An 18,121-nucleotide genomic window follows, 5' to 3' on the forward strand; every position below is an offset into this window, starting at 1 on the left:
GTACCTAATGAACTCATTTATACAATTACATACATTGTAAACATATCCATTACAGCAGATTTAGTACTGAATCAAAAATATTGCCTCAAACACAGATTTCAAAAACTAAAAGCTAAAAAGGATTTAGAGAAACGTTTTAGAACATTACAGCCATCAATTGTCTTTTAGACTTTATTTTAAAATGGAGTATTTTTCTTTTAAAGATACCTTTGCAATGATTATTAATTAAAAAAATTGGATATTATAAATCTACAGTGAAATAAAAGACAAATCTTGGTTTGAACTAACATGGAGACTTGACACGTGACATGGACACTGCAGAATTGTTTTACGCATAAATATTACATTCATTTATAACAGTTAATCGTTATCGACACTGGTTGGACCTTGCCCTACAGAAGTGTCCATTTCTGGTAAATCACTTAATGACCAGAAAAACATGTTTGTCATGAGCAGCACCCGGCCTTCCTGTGCAGCACCTCTGCCACACTCAACATAAATGACCAACTCAGCTCTCCCGGTCTGCCGTTCATCTATCTGCCAGTTTACACATTGTTAAGTCGTGTCCAACAAGGGAAGCAAGAGGATACATTTAGTCAGACAAAAACATTTATATTCCATAACGCAGTTTAAAAAATAGTATTCTGGTATGCTTAATAAAAACACATAAACCACTGCAGAATTACACTTGATTGGTAGTTAATGCTGTGTAAAATGTGATACTGATAAAATCATAAATTATGGTTTGAAGAGTAGATGAGACAATTTGTGTTTGCTTACCTACAACTTGTGTACATACTAACAGCCAAGTCACTTGTACTTTCTCATGGATAAAACGACACACAAGGTTTCATTTTATGTTGAAAACAGTCTTCCTCTACCATCAGACCTCCCTGCACCACCGTCAGTTGACCCCCTTCCTCTTGTTGTCTTCCCAAACAGCGTGTTAAATACCATCTGACAAGTGAATAAACATCATAGGGGCCCTCCACGTCTAACTGGAGACATGGAGCTGGGGATTTCTGGTCATTGAGGAGTTGTGATGAGGCCCCAGATGAGGGTGTTGTTTACATGTCTGTGGTAGGGCAACTAAGGGGGCTTTACCGTAAACCCCCCAGGCTTTTAGAATTCTGAGACTGGATTTTCAGAAGCTACAGTCTGATTGTAAACAAAAAACAAAACAACAAAGGAGGAAATTAAACTTTGAGGTAAATCTCAGAACATAGAAAATGTTATTTTATCATGCCTGGACCAGGATGGGACTGGGGATTTCCATACAGCATGCATGTTCATTATATGTACATATTTGATTGTGTAAATTGGGAGTATCATGAGAAACTGTGATTACTTGGGGAAGGTTTCAAAAAACAGGCCAAATCAGAAGGAGTCAGAAATCGTCTTCCAAAATAAGATGCTCTTGTGGGAAGTTCTTGCTATCACAGCTGCTCAAAAGGTTGTTGATTATATCATGGATTGAATGAACCCTGACTCAGTAACAATGACTCACAGATGCAAATGTAATTCTCTCTTAGTGTATTTCTACTGACACATTACTTATCAAGAGGTCAGACTGCCTGTTTATTATCTCCAATACTTTATCTTAAAGGCCTTTCTCTCCTCCTCCCTGCTCTGTTTAACATTTCCATATAGCTGTCAGAGAGCCCAACATGACTAACTGTGAGATGTTTAGTAAGAGGATGTCCCTGCCTACCCTTGGCTGCTGTGGACTTAGCCGCCCTGCTGCGTGAAGAGTTGGGAGGAGATGACGGTGCACTGCGTGAGCTCACATCCATTCGGTGGATTCAGGCAGTCGAATCGATGCTTTTCATCAGCTGGAATAAAGTGTGTGCTGCTAAATTAGTTTATCAGAGCAAATCACTTGACATGTGCATGTGATTGGATAAGTTAGCCTTACTTTGACTTAGTTAACCAGAGAAATTCTTTTCAGTTACTAGGACTGCGTATCGTTGATATTGATGCCGTGAATTTGATACCGGTTCCTGAACGATACTATTTTCAATACCAAATTTATAAAAATTAATTTCAACAAAAGAAAATTACACACATTACACATTACGGTAAAAGTCCTTTATTTTCAGCTTTATTTCCACCTACAGTATGTGACGCACACTGTAGTCAAGCCTCTCAAAATACAACAACACACACATGTGAGCCCCATGTCTGTGCGTAATGTAGTGTTTTTCCTGCATGCCTCTACAACTAATGTTAGACAGCCAATCACAAGCATAACTAGATCTTGGTACAAGCATGCTGCATGGTTACTGGCTCACTGATGAGGATTATATTTACTTCTTAGGTATTAAGATTTGGTATTGAATGACAAGGCATTTTTAGATACTTGATACTATGGAGGCAATTCAGTGCCTAAAAGTATCAAAGGTCGGTACCCAGACCTATGTGTTACAACTTAATGTTCATTGCAGTGTTAATTTGTGTTTGAATGGCCTAACTCTATTAACCCTTATCTTCAGGGCTAATGTTCTTGTCCTTTTCCTCTTTCTGTCACGCAGACTTAATCTTTGTGACCTCTATGCTAGCACTGAGATGCATGTCATGCTGGAAGAATCAAGAAGACATGGTGTGTGTGTGTGTGTGTGTGTGTGTGTGTGTGTGTGTGTGTGTGTGTGTGTGTGTGTGTGTGTGTGTGTGTGTGTGTGTGTGCATGTACATGCAGTGTGTGGAAGGGGGAGGGAGGATGGTTTAGGCAAATATGGGTTATGTATTGTTTCAACATCTTCAAACTGCTCCAACGGCAACAGTGACAAGCAGAGTTGTACTGTTATAAAATGGGAAGAATTGAACTGTCAAACGTTTTTTATTGAAAAGCTTATTTTAGTTTTGCTCTCCGCTGTTGCTTCTTATTTAATATTATCCTCTCTAAGTTTTAAATCTCCCCTTTTGCTGTGGTTTTCTTCTTCTCTCCTTTCCTCTTCCCTCCTTCAGTGCTCCTGTAAACACCACTGCAGGCAGCTTTTTGAGAGCTCTGCCCTTTGATCTTCCCAGCTTGTCATGTGTCAGAGGTCAGATAGCTGCATTTTCTCACACACACATTATCTAACCCAGTCACCAGAGCTATGGACCCAACCCCCCCCTGCGCTGTTGCTCCCCTTACCATGTATCCCCTCCCTTCATGGCAAGCTCATTGCTTTCAGTAAAGGTCAACTCCACCTTTACCCCACACAAGTTCAGACAGGACTGAGTTCAAGCCCTAAACAGGGCCCAGAGCTGAGTACTGAAACCCTGAGCACAACCAATAGTTAAAAGCAAACTAGCAAAGTAAAAGCTCTCGATCCTCAGGGCTCACAAAGCCTGCATTTTTTCAATGTTTATCTTTACTTAAAGCTTGATAGTAAACTAATGTCAAGTCTCTGGAAACAGAGCCCCGAGCTAGCCAGTGATTGACCTGGGACAGAGCTCTCTTGACCAATAAAAAGGGAAGAAGAAGGGCGCACTACCATTTTCAAACCAACGCAGGCACTGCTTGCAGTTTGACATGGTTATGTATGTGAACCCGTTATCGCATCAGTCAGTCCTCCAGTTTTAGGGGACCCATCCCTGGTGAAAGTGCACAATCCCAGATGCTAATCCAAAGGCAGTCATGCAGGAGAGAGCAGTGGTAGGTCGACTCAACAGCTATGTGGACCTATCAGTCCATCACTTATCATTACATATATTAACATAGCCATGGCTTGTGTGTCCTTTCAATAGCCACACTCCAGATATCATATTACTTTTGTGAGACAAAGCATGCCCTATCTATACTGCCCTGCAAAGGCAAAACCCCTTAACTTGCTAGAGCGTGAAACTGAGAAAAATGACTTTAAAGTTTCTGTTTTGTCCAGACAAAAGTATTATAGGTAGGACTCCCAAAATTTGACAACTAGTTGCTATAATGAAGAAATGTTTGTATGCAAAAAATCTTGAGCTCAAAATTGACCTTCGACCCTTGTTTGGCAGTTACTATACTCTGCCTTTGTATCATGGGCCAAAAACAAGGAGTCGTGCAAAGGCAAAAGGCAGTAACTGACTGTTCACCATACTTACATCCATTATAAGAACACCTAACCAAGGTCTAGTCATGGTATTTGTTAAATTATATAGAAGACCTTTGGTTGTTCCTATTTAGTGCTATAATGATCAGGATAGTGCGGCAACACTAACACAGTTAAACAATATGACAGATAAGTTACTTTGCAGTACAGTATGTACAATATGAATAAATACAAGAAATATTTTCTCAATAAAGATAATTTAATTATAATTGAATACAAAGGTATATTTATTGTTTAACAATAAATATATTATGTTTAACACTTTTGCAAGGCACTGTATCCGTGTCATATTCTCATTAGGGGCTGAGCCCCCCGTAAAGGTCTGATCCTAGAATCGCCCCTGGTTAGGGGTTAGGGGCCACCAAACTGCTCAAGATGCACAGTCAACGAACTCGACTTGTATTACTACTTTTTAATTCTGAGATAACATAGACAGAGTTGACCGACCATTTAGGTTAGCCTACTTTGTATGGACGTTAGCGATAACTAGCTTAGTGCTATTATGGATTTGTGTAAGATCTGACATGAACACCTGCAAGAAGGAAATATGGTTCAAACACGTATGGATTGTTGTGGATACAGTAGATGACGTGCATTGCTATGGATTATATCTTCCATGGATTATATCGGATTGCATAGAAAGGTAGGATGGCTGTGTATTTAATAACTGGTTTTCGGCGTCTGATGTGAAGCTCTGCCAAGTGAGGAGGTGTGTCAGCATCACCGTTAGCGCTACGTGACACAGATTAAATTTTGCTAGCTCCGGGCTGTCACTGACATTGACAGATCTGAACCATCGCCACTTTATTTAAAAAATGTGTCGTTTGTATGTTACGTGGTTTGGTGACAATTAAAAGCGGCAAACTTTGACAGTATGACAAAGCCAGAGTACAGTAACATCACGGCGGCACAGTAACATCTCTCTTGATGCCTGGCTAAACAAAGTCAGAACACCTTAACTCAACTTCAGCGTGCCGGAACAAAGGCAAAGAGCCTTAACAGCTGTTACAGCGTTCTGCTGTGGTTTCTCGTATCATTTTGGATCATTTTGGATGTTACGGTTGTCATAGCCCTTTATTTTCTCGTTAAAACAATCAAATTGACTCACAATATTTATTCACATGATAAAGGAGGTCTCAAATAACCCAAAAATGACATTAACTCATTTTTGACCAAACATGATGAATGGCGTTTTGCCTTTGTAGGGCAGTGTAGGGCTGCAACTAACGATTATTTTCATAGTCGATTAATCTGTTGATTATTTTCTCAATTATTCGATTAGTTGTTTGGTCTATAAAATGTCAGAAAATGGTGAAAAATGTAGATCAGTGTTTCCCAAAAGTTGGACTTTTGGGAAACACTGATCCACATATGACGTCCTCAAATGTCTTGTTTTGTCCACAACTCAAAGATATTCAGTTTACTCTCACAGAGGAGAAAAGAACCTAGAACATATTCACATTTAAGAAGCTGGAATCAAATAATTTTTACTTTTGTCTTAAAAAATTACTCAAACCGACTAATCAATTATCAAAATAGTTGGCGATTAATTTAAGAGTTGACAACTAATCGATTAATCTTTGCAGCTCTACCCATCTATGTTTTTTTTTTCTGCACAGTGGCCAACACATTGTCCTCATCAACCAATAATCCAAATGTCATACTGTTGCTATGTTGCATTGCTAGTGCTGGGTGTGGCGGAGTTGCTTATGACAGGAGAACAAACAGAAAAACAAGACAGAGCTCTCATCTCTGCCACATTAAACAAGAAAAACAAAGGCATCAACCTTATGGTGCTGTATGCCTGGTGGCGTCTGGGTGATTATGGTAGAGGCACAGGGATAATCTGGATAAGCTGAGCATGGACACTGAGGCAACACAGAGTGCAGCCACCCCCCTCTCACCCTCAATCCCCTGCTTTCCTGCACGAGATGATTTCCTAATTCACTGCATATTTACGTAAATTGCATGCATTGCTACAGCAGTTCGAGGTGGGGTAACGCATAATGAAAATGCTTCTAAACTTGCCTGCCTTCTCAATGCATCCTTCCTGGATGCATGTATGGTCACAAATAATCAGCCTAAAAGAGTTGTGCACACTCAATTGAAAATCGAAAAAAAGTTAATGCAAATAATATAATATAACCTCCAAGAAGAAGAACAGAATAGAAAGGAGGGAATTCAATTATCTGTAGCCAGGAGATATAATTGGGAAAACAACTTGTATTTATAGACACACATATATATATATATATATATATATATATATATATATATATATATATATATATATATATATATATATATATGACATATGACATGGAATATATAAACATAGACATATATTTATAAACATACAGTATATTGAGGGGGGAAAGGGTACCATTTGCATTGCAAATAAAGTTGTATTCATTTTCCTCTTATTGTCCTATACATCTATTCAGTGATGCTGAAGGCCATATCTGTGGTTCCCATTTTGTAAGAGGACTTTTTGTAGCCATTTCAGTTTGCATATCCACACGTAAGAATAAAAAGATTTTCCACAGTTCAGTGTTTTCTGTAAGTAAAACTAAAAAGAGAACAATAACAACCCAGTGCGAGGCTATCTATTTATAATTAACAACATTTAACATTTAATAGACATGCTGCCTCATAGCTCCACTGTGTGCGAAACAAAGAGCAGGGATAGCAGATCATGCGACAATGGAAATGTGTGAGGTTAGATGGCAATGCCATTGAGCCATTGCGATGCTTAACAATTTATTTGCACAACATGACCCCCCCCCACCTCCGGCTCTCTCTCTCATCGTATATTTAACAGCGCATGTGATTGACTCACATGGCCAAATGCCTCAAAGGGTTAGCAGGGGACAGTGAAGACAGTAACAGATTGGATTTATTGGTCAAAGATGAGCGATTGGAATGTTTCTTTACAGTGGCGCAGGCAGCTGTAATCCTGTACACACTGTGCATACATTTATTTTGAAATTGAATTTGTACAGTTGGAAGTTCTGGATTAGCGGAGCCAGTCTATCATCTCCCATCTCTCTGCCAATCACATGAATGCATGGGACATGTATAGTCAGTGTGCGTGCTGGTGGAGCAGAGGGGGGGCCTGTTGGCTGGTATTTGAAACTGGTGCAATAGGCTAATCACAGTTTTTTTGGTGGTGTTGTATCTGTAACCTTAGTACAAAAAAACATGAATCTCTCTCTCTCTCTCGCTCTCATTCGCTCGCTTAGGATAGTTTCATGGTCACCGTAGTGTCCCTGGCGCGAGGTTCAAGTGCCAAAGAATGATGTCAACACACCTTTTGTGGCAAAAAGCTACAAAAGTTGACGCACCTTTCAATTTTCGTAACTAGGCGTGCTCTTTTCATTTTAACATAGACGCCTGAGAAGACTGGCCGAGCAGGTTCACCTGTACAACCATCTGTTTGATTCTTCCCTCTGTGTAGAGACCACAGGGAGTCAAATGGCCTTAAATTCATGGTAGGAGAGAGCCACCATACTGGAAAAAAGAAGAGGCATTTTGGTAGATGGTATGGGAAAGAATAAGAGATCGCTTTTTTAAAGCTAAAAAAACGGTCTCATGGAGAGAGAGTTCGTAACATTGAGAGGCGGAGAGTAATTTCAAATTGGAGGTAAGCGACAGTAACGTTAATAATTAGGGTAGGCCTACACTAATGCAATGTTTGGCGGTTTGTCAGTGTTTACCATGGATACCTTTACTGTTGCCAGGCAGCATGCTTTCTGTTACGTCCGCTCTCTACTCCTTCTCTACTACTGCTTGGTTTTTTACAGATTATTTTGTTTGTATGGCCCCTGGCGTTTGGGAGAATACTGCAACAATCAGTGCGTTGAGTATAAACTTCTCCGTGCATGCTCGTGTATGAACACACGTGGGAACCTAGCGGGCGGGTGGTTCTTGTACGTACTATGAAATAGAATCCTGCCGGCGCCGCTGTTTCTTTAAATGTATAGGTGAAGATTACACTCATCTTAGTCATGATAAACATGACACAAGGCTGAACATCTTTATGAATGGTTAATGGCCTATCCCTACTCAAGACACATATACTGTACCGCATGCACAAGTGCATCTTTATCTTTGTCAAATTTTACATCTGGCATCAGCAAGACTGCATACCATCTACAAAACAATGAATGTGGATTGTTTAAATAAAATGATACAAGTACTTATTTCATTTTACAGACAGCAAACAAAAAGAGTTCTGTTGTTTTGTTGTAGGAGTGGCAGGGTGGCTGGAGATGTCGTGCACAGCTCATCTGAGAGCCTTGTTAGTCTGACGCTGCCGTGGGCACAGATGAGCTCACAGGATCAATACGGGATAACAGCTCCACAAATTCAAACACTGACTTTACTAGGGATATTGTTTTTTTTTTTAAAAGGGCAGAAAATGCACTTCTAAAATAAGAATACAGAGAGGAATAAGGCGTGCAAAGACAGTATTTATGTTTGACCATTCAGCCCTAATTCTACTCTAACCCAGTACACTTTAATCCAAAATCAATCACATATAAATGAGGCATAAGCATCAATAATTGAGAACATTTAGGGCACCCCGGTAGCACACCTGGTTGAGCGCGCACCCCATATACTAAGGCTCAGTCCTTACTGCAGAGGCCCGTATTCGTGTCCAACCCACGGCCCTTGCATGTCGCCCCCCCCTCCCTCCCCCCTTTCCTGTCTTCAGCTATTCTATCAAATAAAGGCCAAAAAATAATCCTTAAAAAATATCTTTTTTTCCCTTGTATGTCATCATAATCATTTTTTAATCAAATGTTCCTTACATTAATCTTTCACAGATGTTAGCTCTTTACCCAGACACAAGGGTGCATCCATGACCTAAATCTAGTCCAACAAAACACATGCATACATGTCACACACACATTTATTCTACCAAGTGTCATGAATAATTGCAGCACAAACAACTGAGCTAAATTGTTTATGTTGTCCCTCCCATGTGCATACATTTGTTGCCAGTGGAAGAAGAAATAATTTATAAATCCCACAAGGGGAAATTAAATTTGTTCACTCTGTTGTTATACTTTCGCACACACACGCACACGCACACACGCACACACACACAAACACACGCACACATGCGCGCACACACACACACACACACACACATCTCTGTGCAGACCCAATAAAACTGATTTAGCTGCATTTTGCAACAACAAAAAACAGCAGAACTGGTGTTTCTAAAAAGAAATTACTATACTCAGTACATTAAAGCTTCAAAACATCTTTCTCATGTTAAAATAACAATAAATACAGTAAGGCCTATTAATCATGATTCATTTTTGACCATGCATGACTCTGGCCATTTTTTTGGTTCTTTCTCTCCTGTCTGCTTTCTTCACACCTGTGGTGGCGGATGCAGTTACCTCAGCCTCAGGTTTCATCAGGATTGGTCGCCTCATTAAGGGACAAGTCTTGGGGTGTGAACATGACCCAATTGAAGCTGAGGAGGGCAGGATGAGGCTCACTTTACTGACTCAAAGTGAGGTAATTTGAACTTCAACCAAGTTCTAATGACCTGAAATAGTCTGCACGAGATCTGAAAGATGGACCATCATGGCAGAGTTTGGGAGAAACAGCAAATCATAGCAGTATATAACGAATACATAGTTTGCACTATACATATTATGAATGAGTAACTTCATAATAGACATGTCTTAGCTTAAAATAGCAGCACTCCAAACTTCTGGTAATGTAAAGGAGTTTGCAGTGGTGTATGCTAAGTAATGTTGGCATTAAAGAAGTATTTTACCACTGGAAACAGGGTCTTTTCTATGTTGTAGAATGGCGCCAACATTTCTTAAATTGGTGCTACACGACCAGAGAAAACAGAGAAAAGAAGCTGTGATATTCCCTTTCTCTCAAAACGTAAAAGACCTACAACTACCAGAATGCACAGCTTACACATACATTATTATGATACAAAGTTGGTTGAATATCTTTTATATCTTTTAATATTAATATTAAAATTAAATTAATATCCTTTGACAGTATCGCATTCCATTTCAAGAGCAGTTCAACAGTTCAGAGGGAGCATTTAAGGACACGTGAGTTGTGAATTTTCCTGTCACTAGGCCTGAGACTTTGCTGTACTGAGAAACTTTCTTAATAGCTGTGAAATGTACAGTATGATCCTTCAAACTTGGTTCATTTCATATTGTCTGTAAACACTGCCCCTCTCTAACTTGACACATACTGTCAGATGGCAGCGTACTCAATACAGCTTCCTGGTCACTTCATGGCTGATAAACTACAAACTTCAGAAGTAAGCCAGGGGGACAGGCTATATAAGGTTGCAACCCACTGCATGAATAGTGTGGGTGTGAAAAGAGAAAATAAACTGCTAACACTCTGCAAACAGAGATTCAGTAAAAATGTTGGCACCACATAGAGAGGTATAAATCCACCTGAAGTATAAACAGAAAAAATAATTTGTGCATAATCCTGTGTCTACGGGCACATGTTTATTCCTCTATAGCACTATCTTAATTAACAGTTTTACCTGTTGCATATTGATGCCTTGGAGAACAACTTTCAACTATCATGACACAAAATACTACTCATCAACAATATGTCTTGCACATGTTCTGCACTAAACAAACAAACCGTCTTTCCCTCTTTTTCAGATTCAAGACTTCACATGATACAAAATCCTTTAGGGCACAGATGAAGCCATTGGTTCACATAATTCATGCATGAAACCATGACTCAGGGCCCAAAGGCATTAATAAAACATAAAAGTGGTTAGGCAGTGTAACTTTCCAAAACCGCTATGAAAAAAAGAGATCAATAACTCACCAAATGACAAATCCAACATTCTACAGTAAACCATCCTTTTTTAAGTAACTCTCATTTAATGAAACAATTTAACTTGGGCACATGTGCAGCAAATGCCTTAGAAGATTGTGCATTTTAATGACATTAATATTTCTTCAAGCTTCAAGGCACAGCCACAGCTGTGTGCTGTTGGTCACTGAGCTACTCTTGGACTACTTCTGGGGGTTAAGATTCTTACTGAGAGCACACTGATGCTAGTTTTGAAAGGAAAACGACTTCTCTTTTCTCACTCAGATTCCAAAACTGCTATGCTCGTTCCAGTTGCACACAAGCTGGCTTTCGCTAACCTTCGAGCTATCGACCCTTAGCTGGGTGTGTGTCCCTACTGAAGCGTAACAACATGGATCAAGCCAAAGGGTGAGAGATATTGTGTAAAACTTGTAATGTCATTTGCTATAGCCTAATCTCAATAACAAAGTGAGCGTCTGAATGCAGTTTTTGAATCCACAAGATAGTGACATGCAGATTATTAATGTCACTGAACTTTAGTCAGCATTTGTAGTCATGTAAGCTTCCGATTAATGCAAAGTAGCCTAGACATGAAAGACAGTGTGGTACTGAGAGCCTTATGGGCCAGGCCAGCAAGTTGCAACAGCATTTTCCTCCTGTGTGTTTTGCAGATGGGTACTGTGTAAAGATGAGGAAATGTTTAATCCAGACCACAGATATATATTCTAAGTGTATGCGGGGCTGACCTCTGTCAGACATCTCCTTACATAATTTGTGGAAATTAAACTTTTTTGTCCTGATTTGTGACTTCCTTTATATAGTGCAAACATGCCTTTTAGAGTTGTGGCTATTCTTGTTGTGTCACTGAGATAATAACCCAAGGCCTTATCAAGCTTCTCAGTGTCTGGAAGGGTTGACCGTCATCCTCCTCCCACTTACTGCACTGTGCAGAAGAGAAGCAGAATTCAATGAAAGTTAGACAAAGAAAGAGATAGATGGAGAAAAAGGAGAATGGGAAAGACAGTATCAGAGAAAGAAACTGCTGATAAAACCCTGCAGAAGTAGCCAGCTGATGAAAATCAAATTTGAGTCTTGTGTGGAGCAGGCAGTGATCATGGGACATGCGTACACGCTGTGGATGCCAACAATCAGCAACGCTATTCGACAGATGGATCAGAGCACTGCTGGCCTAGACCACTCTAAAAGCTCATGGTCACGTGAACAGTGGATTAGCGTTAGCCCAACTGAAAGGGGGAGAAGGTTAAGGTGCATGTCACCACATGCTTCCTGATCACTTCCCTTTGAATGAGTTTCCCTTTCTCTTTCACTCTAAATCTCCCTTCATCCCCATGTTTGTCATTCATACATTATGATCATTTTCACCACAAAGTTTCACCAAAGAATTGGATTACAAGCTAAAGAAAATTCCTGTTCTCCTTCTTGTTATCTTTCATCTGTCCATCCTGTATACCTCCGTTCAGACTGAAGAGAGGCCCCATGCTAAGCACATTCATTAGTGATTCTGACACCTTGCCTTATGGCTCAGTCAGATCAAAAACCACTGCTCTAATCGGCTCACTTCCAGCTACCCATGATGTCAATGCTGAAGAACATGCCTCCTGTTTGTCCTTCCCCGACTAACTCCCCCCTACTTACAGTACTCATCAGCCTTTCCAGGCTTGCTGAACCCTGCACTTGTCTGGCAGCAGGGAGTGAAAAAGTGAGAAGTACAGACAAGCTTAAGGACATGCCATGCTGTGAGCACATGGCACAGTGGGCTTGTGCGATAAAGCATTGGGTTCCCCTGTCTCCCCTGCTGCAACTCCTCCAGCATCTGGGTCTTTCTGTCAGGGACACAGTGTGGCAACCAATTCATGCCTGACCAGCATGTTCCCACGCCGACCCAAAACACCCTCATTTTCACAGAAATCTGGGAAAACCCTGCCTTGTGCGAGCACCATGCACCACAGTGACAGAGGCCAATGGGGTTAAACGCTAAAAGTCACTGACCGTTATTTCCTGTAGTGTACAGCTTGACTGAAATGTTACATTGATTGAGAGAGCAGCATAAATGAGCAAAAGAAAGGATAGAATATTAAACTGACAATAAACATGAGTCTTGAGTCATCGAGCTCATCCAAAGTTTTCACACAGCAACCTCAAGGGGGAACATTATCACAGTGAGCAGAGGGCGTTATCACAACATGTAATTATCAATTACCGTAGGAGCCACAGGGGACAGAGTCAATGTCTGCTTGACTGTAGGTTTCTAGAAGAAATGTTGCCAGTTTGTCCAAAACGAAAACACACAAAGTCTTATCAGTGAAACTCAGCATTTAGCAGGCAACAAAATTCCAGAGGATGCATATCAGGAAGGTGCAGGTAAGCTCATCTGCACACAAATACACAAGGACACATACACACAGAAATATCAAAGTGTCAGTGACATTTCAATTCTGTTTGTAAGCAAGTGCGCGCACACACACACACACACACACACACACACACACACACAGGCCTTGATTCAGGAGTTGTGCGTTACAGCTAGCTTTGAGTTGACATTTATGAACCATCATTTCATGCTCTTTTTTTCAGACCACATACCAACAAGCCAATGCAAAGCAACAGTAACGCTCAATCAGGACAGCTAAATCGAATGGCACATACCTGATCGCAATGACCAAACTCACTCCTATTTTATTAACACTCAACTCCTTTAGTATTTAGTATTCAGCTTTCGTGAGAACATGCTTTTGGCATTTATAGTAGCCTACTAAATTTCTCCAGAGAAAGTTTCTTCTTCTTCTTCTCAAGCCATATTCTTAGAGTGTAAAATGACTACAGTATAAATACATATTGTGTGTCTGTGTGGAGCTCTAGTACTGAGATAATAATAACCTCTAGTACTGAGATAATAATAACCTTTTTATGATTTAAAAAAAAAATCTCCCATATCATCATACTGCAACTGTATTTATAGGATTCAATAGTGAGTGACTTTATTGTACTGTATGGTTGTTTTTTGTTGTATTTGAATGTCACTCCAATGTTGTAAAAGTCATGCTTTTTCCACCTAAAAGTAATTATATTATCAAAATACCATATCATCCAAATCTTTTACTTGACTAAAACTAAATTGGTACTAGTAGAAGTACTAACAGTAAAATGTAGGCTACTTGTTGATGTGTTGACATATAAGCAGCAGCAGATTTGATGTTACAGCTGGTCAAATTGGCAACTGCTATGTATACTGTGTAGTTTATATAGCCTAACTCTATAGTAATGCATTTGTTTTTTTTTATGTGTGTCTGCATGTGAAGTCTTTATCTGTCACAGCAGTCAGACATTGCATGGAGTAGAAAGTACAACATTTATCTCTGAAATATGAAGTAAAAGCACACAAAATTGGAAATCCTCTATTAAAAGAAGCTCAAAACTGCACTCGAATACAGCTGCAGGATATGCTGAGCAAAGTACCAGAGTGACTGAACAAAAGCGCTCGGTCGGGCTGTCAAACTTCTGAAGCATGCCCATTACACCATTATTAGACTCCTGTGCACTATTTTCGCTTTTACAACAGAGCCTGTAAAAACGTTGTGCTGCAGCAGGTTATCCTTATTATGGTCCTATTTCTATTACTTAATGCCTGTAGGTTACATTTGAGTCTTGCCATGCTGGGAGGGAGGCTTGGCCCTATAGAAAAACTTAGACATGTATGTTTAAAAGACACCACTATGATAGTGAATCAGTCCTTTTAGTCAGTTATTTGCAGCAATGACAATAAGGTGACTCATGCTGTCAGTCCGTGAAGATCACTGTAGAAATAGCCTATATTAGGGATCCTGCCTGTTGATTCAGCAGCGCTCAAAAAACCCACAAAGAAGAAAAAAGTCAAACAAACTCTACAGAAATGTTCTATACGTGCATCCAGACTGGTTTCAGCGTGTGCAGACGGAGCAGCGTTTGTTTACAAAGCGCTGTCAGAATATTGTTTCGCAACGGGGATCGTTAGTGGGACGAGGCGAGGCCGTTCACCTCTTTAGAAAAAACACATTTCAAATACATTAAACCGTCACACTCACCTCTGTGGAGCGACTGAAGACTCTCTGTCCTTTTTCATAAAATGCGGGGAAGAGGCTGCAGCGACGTGAGCAACCTACAGCGGGAACCTCTGTCAGTCAGTCAGTCGCGTAGTTTCCAACAGTTCGCCTCACTCACAGTTCACTGCTCGCTCGCTCTCTCTCTCTCTCTCTCTCTCTCTCTCTCTCTCTCTCTCTCTCTCTCTCTCTCTCTCTCTGACAAACCCGCCCACTTCCGGTGGTTCTTTAACGAGAGTGGGAAACTGTTGATTTCTGTCCTGCTGATGATTGATTTTAGACTAAAGCTGGATGCAGTCTGAAGGGGGAGGTAATAACAATTAGACACAATAGGCTACATCTAGCCTATTATTTTCAGACATCTGTGCACATTGTCTGATATGCCCAATCGGTATGTTTTTAGGACTTCATTTTGTGCAGAACAATACAAGAAAAACAACCACTAACATTCACAGATAAAGTCATAAAAAAAAATCACTATAGGCTACTAATATTAATACATTAATGAATTGCTGATCAATGAATAGTTGCTCCCTCATTGCTGCAGGTCATTAATCTCGGACTCACTTGTCTCTGACTTCTCTGTTGCACACAGTCATGAGCAGACCGGTTGATTAGATTAAGTCTAATCTACTGTGCAGTTCATTTTCTATCCAACTCAGTGCATTATTCCCAAATATGTGGCCCTCAATCTGGAGAACAGCGACGCCTCCTGGTACAAAAATGATCTTAATTCTAAAAATCACACCGTCAGGGCATGGACAGAGGGGACATTATTGTTTGTTTCAGTTACAAACACACAGAGTGAGGTGGCAGGGACCAAAGATAAACCTGCCAAAATTAGTTAGAGGACAATGTGTGCCTGAGGCAAATGTCATAGTGAGTGCCGCATATTTCTGCATGAGATACAACAAAACACACAGAAAAGGGAAACAGCCACCATGTGAACAGTTGTTTATTGTTGAAGAAAAGATGCACATCGATTCTGTTTTATTGTTACCTTATTTATTATTATTATCAATTATTAATTAGTGCAAAAATGTTCCATTACAAGTTAAAGCCCTGCAATTAATATGTTTGCAATGGTGAAGTATTAGCAGGAAAAAATGTAAAATATCAAAAGTAAAAGTATACATTGCAAGGTATGATCCATTTCAGTGTGATGTATGGACTCTTTTCTTTCTTTTAACCCAAAGAGATCAAATTCTAAATAATAAATCAAAATCGAATAAAAAAATATCAAGATTAATTAGTGTTTTGTTTCCAAATACTTTTATTATGTTATTTCTTTAAACAAATACACAAATGTGTACAGTGTATGCATATCACAGGAAAGATACTATGAAAAATGAAGAAAGAAAAATACAGCGCATTATGCATATCACAGGAAAGATAGAGATTAATTAGTGTTTAATGTATTGAGGGAATTTTAATCTTCACTCATTCTTAACAGCCAACATTTTTAGACTACTACGGCATGGCACTACTGGATATTGAATATGTTTCAGACTTATTATGCCTAAAACTGTCTGTTTTTCATCATTTAGTGATTTATATATCAATATGTACAGCCGGCCCTGAACGTTCCAAACGTGAAGCAGTTAAAGACAGAGATTGTGAGTAAAGACCAGATCACTGTTTGATTTACGGATGAGGTTTTTGAATTCAGACAAAGTTCACAGACAAATAGACAATAGAGAGTTCTTCTGATCAAGTCAGAGGAAATCTATTTTTTTATTTATTGTAGTGAACTTCATTCTGATGGTAAAGCAAGGGCCAATAACACAATGTTCTAGGAACCAGCAGCAGGAAATGATTGGAAACGTGTTGAAATGCAGCAATGTGGATGGGAAACCAACTATTAAAAAAGAGGAAGTCAAAAGATTTAAGACAACCAATAAAGCCGTAATAAATATTATGCAAGCAATAAACGTTTTTTTATCTTTATGAGGTCTGTTGGTCTGGCACTGCCTGCTGGAGGGGAATAGAGCTGTGGTGTGATGCAGATTGTTTGAAAGTCACTTTAAAGTGAAACATAAGACAAGTGATTCATATGATGATCTGGGACATTTTCACATTGCAATTGTGGAAAGAGTGCATTTGGGGGGGTCCTTTCATGTTCAAAGAGTCAACATAAATGAATCAGAGAGGTCCTATTTCTAACATTTGTGGGTACAAATAGCACAGAAAAATCAACCCCATGTTCTTCCTTTATTGGTATTTATTGGTATGGTATAAAAGTGTGTTATAAGTGATGATTAAGAGTGGGAAACCTACAGTAAATGGAGCCAAAAATCACCCAGGGGCCTGTGGAGGTCATATTGCTGATATGATTTGAAATAATCAGTTTTGTGAAAGAAGGTGCCATTCTCTTTTGTACAGTAGATGCTGGGATTTTGAATGTCATATTATTTATACATAAGATGTGACCTCATTACACTTCGTTTTTTTTTTTTAAAGTTTGAGTCCAACAAGCAGTGTTGCTCTCATCACGGGATCACTGGACTTCCCGGTCTGGAAACCCCATATTGCGTGCGTGCAGCTCCACTACATCTACAGCTCATAACGTGGCACTGATGTGATCAGCAGCAGTGTGACTGCCAGGATTCCCATGAGTCCATTTGAGAGCATGTGACAGCTGAGATAAAGCAGCTAAACAAACAGACAGTAAAGGAAGCACTTTCTGCATCACTGGCTCTCTCTCTCTCTCTCTCGAAGTGAACACAGAAGAGGATGAGGGGGTGTGAAGATTTATTACAGTCAGCAGCTGCTGACTCAGCTGTCTGAGAAAGCAACTGTCACCCTTCAGATCTGGCCGGCAGCCAATCAATCAATCTGTAGGCTCGATGAAGCTTCAACAGGGTGCAGTGTGGTGATTGGCTTGGGTGGTTGTGTGTGTGTGTTTGTCTGTATGGATGTTGCCAGCCCACTGTATATCCTGTTTATGTGAATCCACCAATATTTTACTGTGTCCTTCTGTTAAAGTGGTGCCATGGTAATAAAATGTTGACGTCATTGCCATCTTAAGTGCTACAACAGTTCCCATTGTTCAGCTATTGTTAAACAATTTAAGTAATTGTAAATAATTCACATTCAAGTCAATAATTACACCAACAG

The 18,121-nt window shown here is 39.8% G+C and overlaps 1 protein-coding gene across 3 annotated transcripts in view; it reads right to left on the reverse strand.

Annotated features, from left to right (window-relative positions):
* Positions 1-15,166, reverse strand: part of stat5a (signal transducer and activator of transcription 5a) — a 58,220-nt gene extending 43,054 nt beyond the window's left edge. For 2 of the 3 annotated variants that reach the window (XM_078270510.1, XM_078270511.1), the window contains exon 1: positions 14,990-15,165. In XM_078270510.1, the coding sequence (XP_078126636.1) occupies positions 14,990-15,027 (38 nt within the window). In that variant the 5' untranslated portion in view covers positions 15,028-15,165. Of the gene's footprint in view, positions 1-14,989 lie in introns of all 3 variants that reach the window. The other variant, XM_078270512.1, reaches the window with a different exon arrangement.
* Between the last annotated feature and the right edge of the window lie 2,955 nt (positions 15,167-18,121).

The sequence above is a fragment of the Sander vitreus genome, chromosome 15 (assembly GCF_031162955.1).
Source record: "Sander vitreus isolate 19-12246 chromosome 15, sanVit1, whole genome shotgun sequence".
NCBI lineage: Eukaryota > Metazoa > Chordata > Actinopteri > Perciformes > Percidae > Sander > Sander vitreus.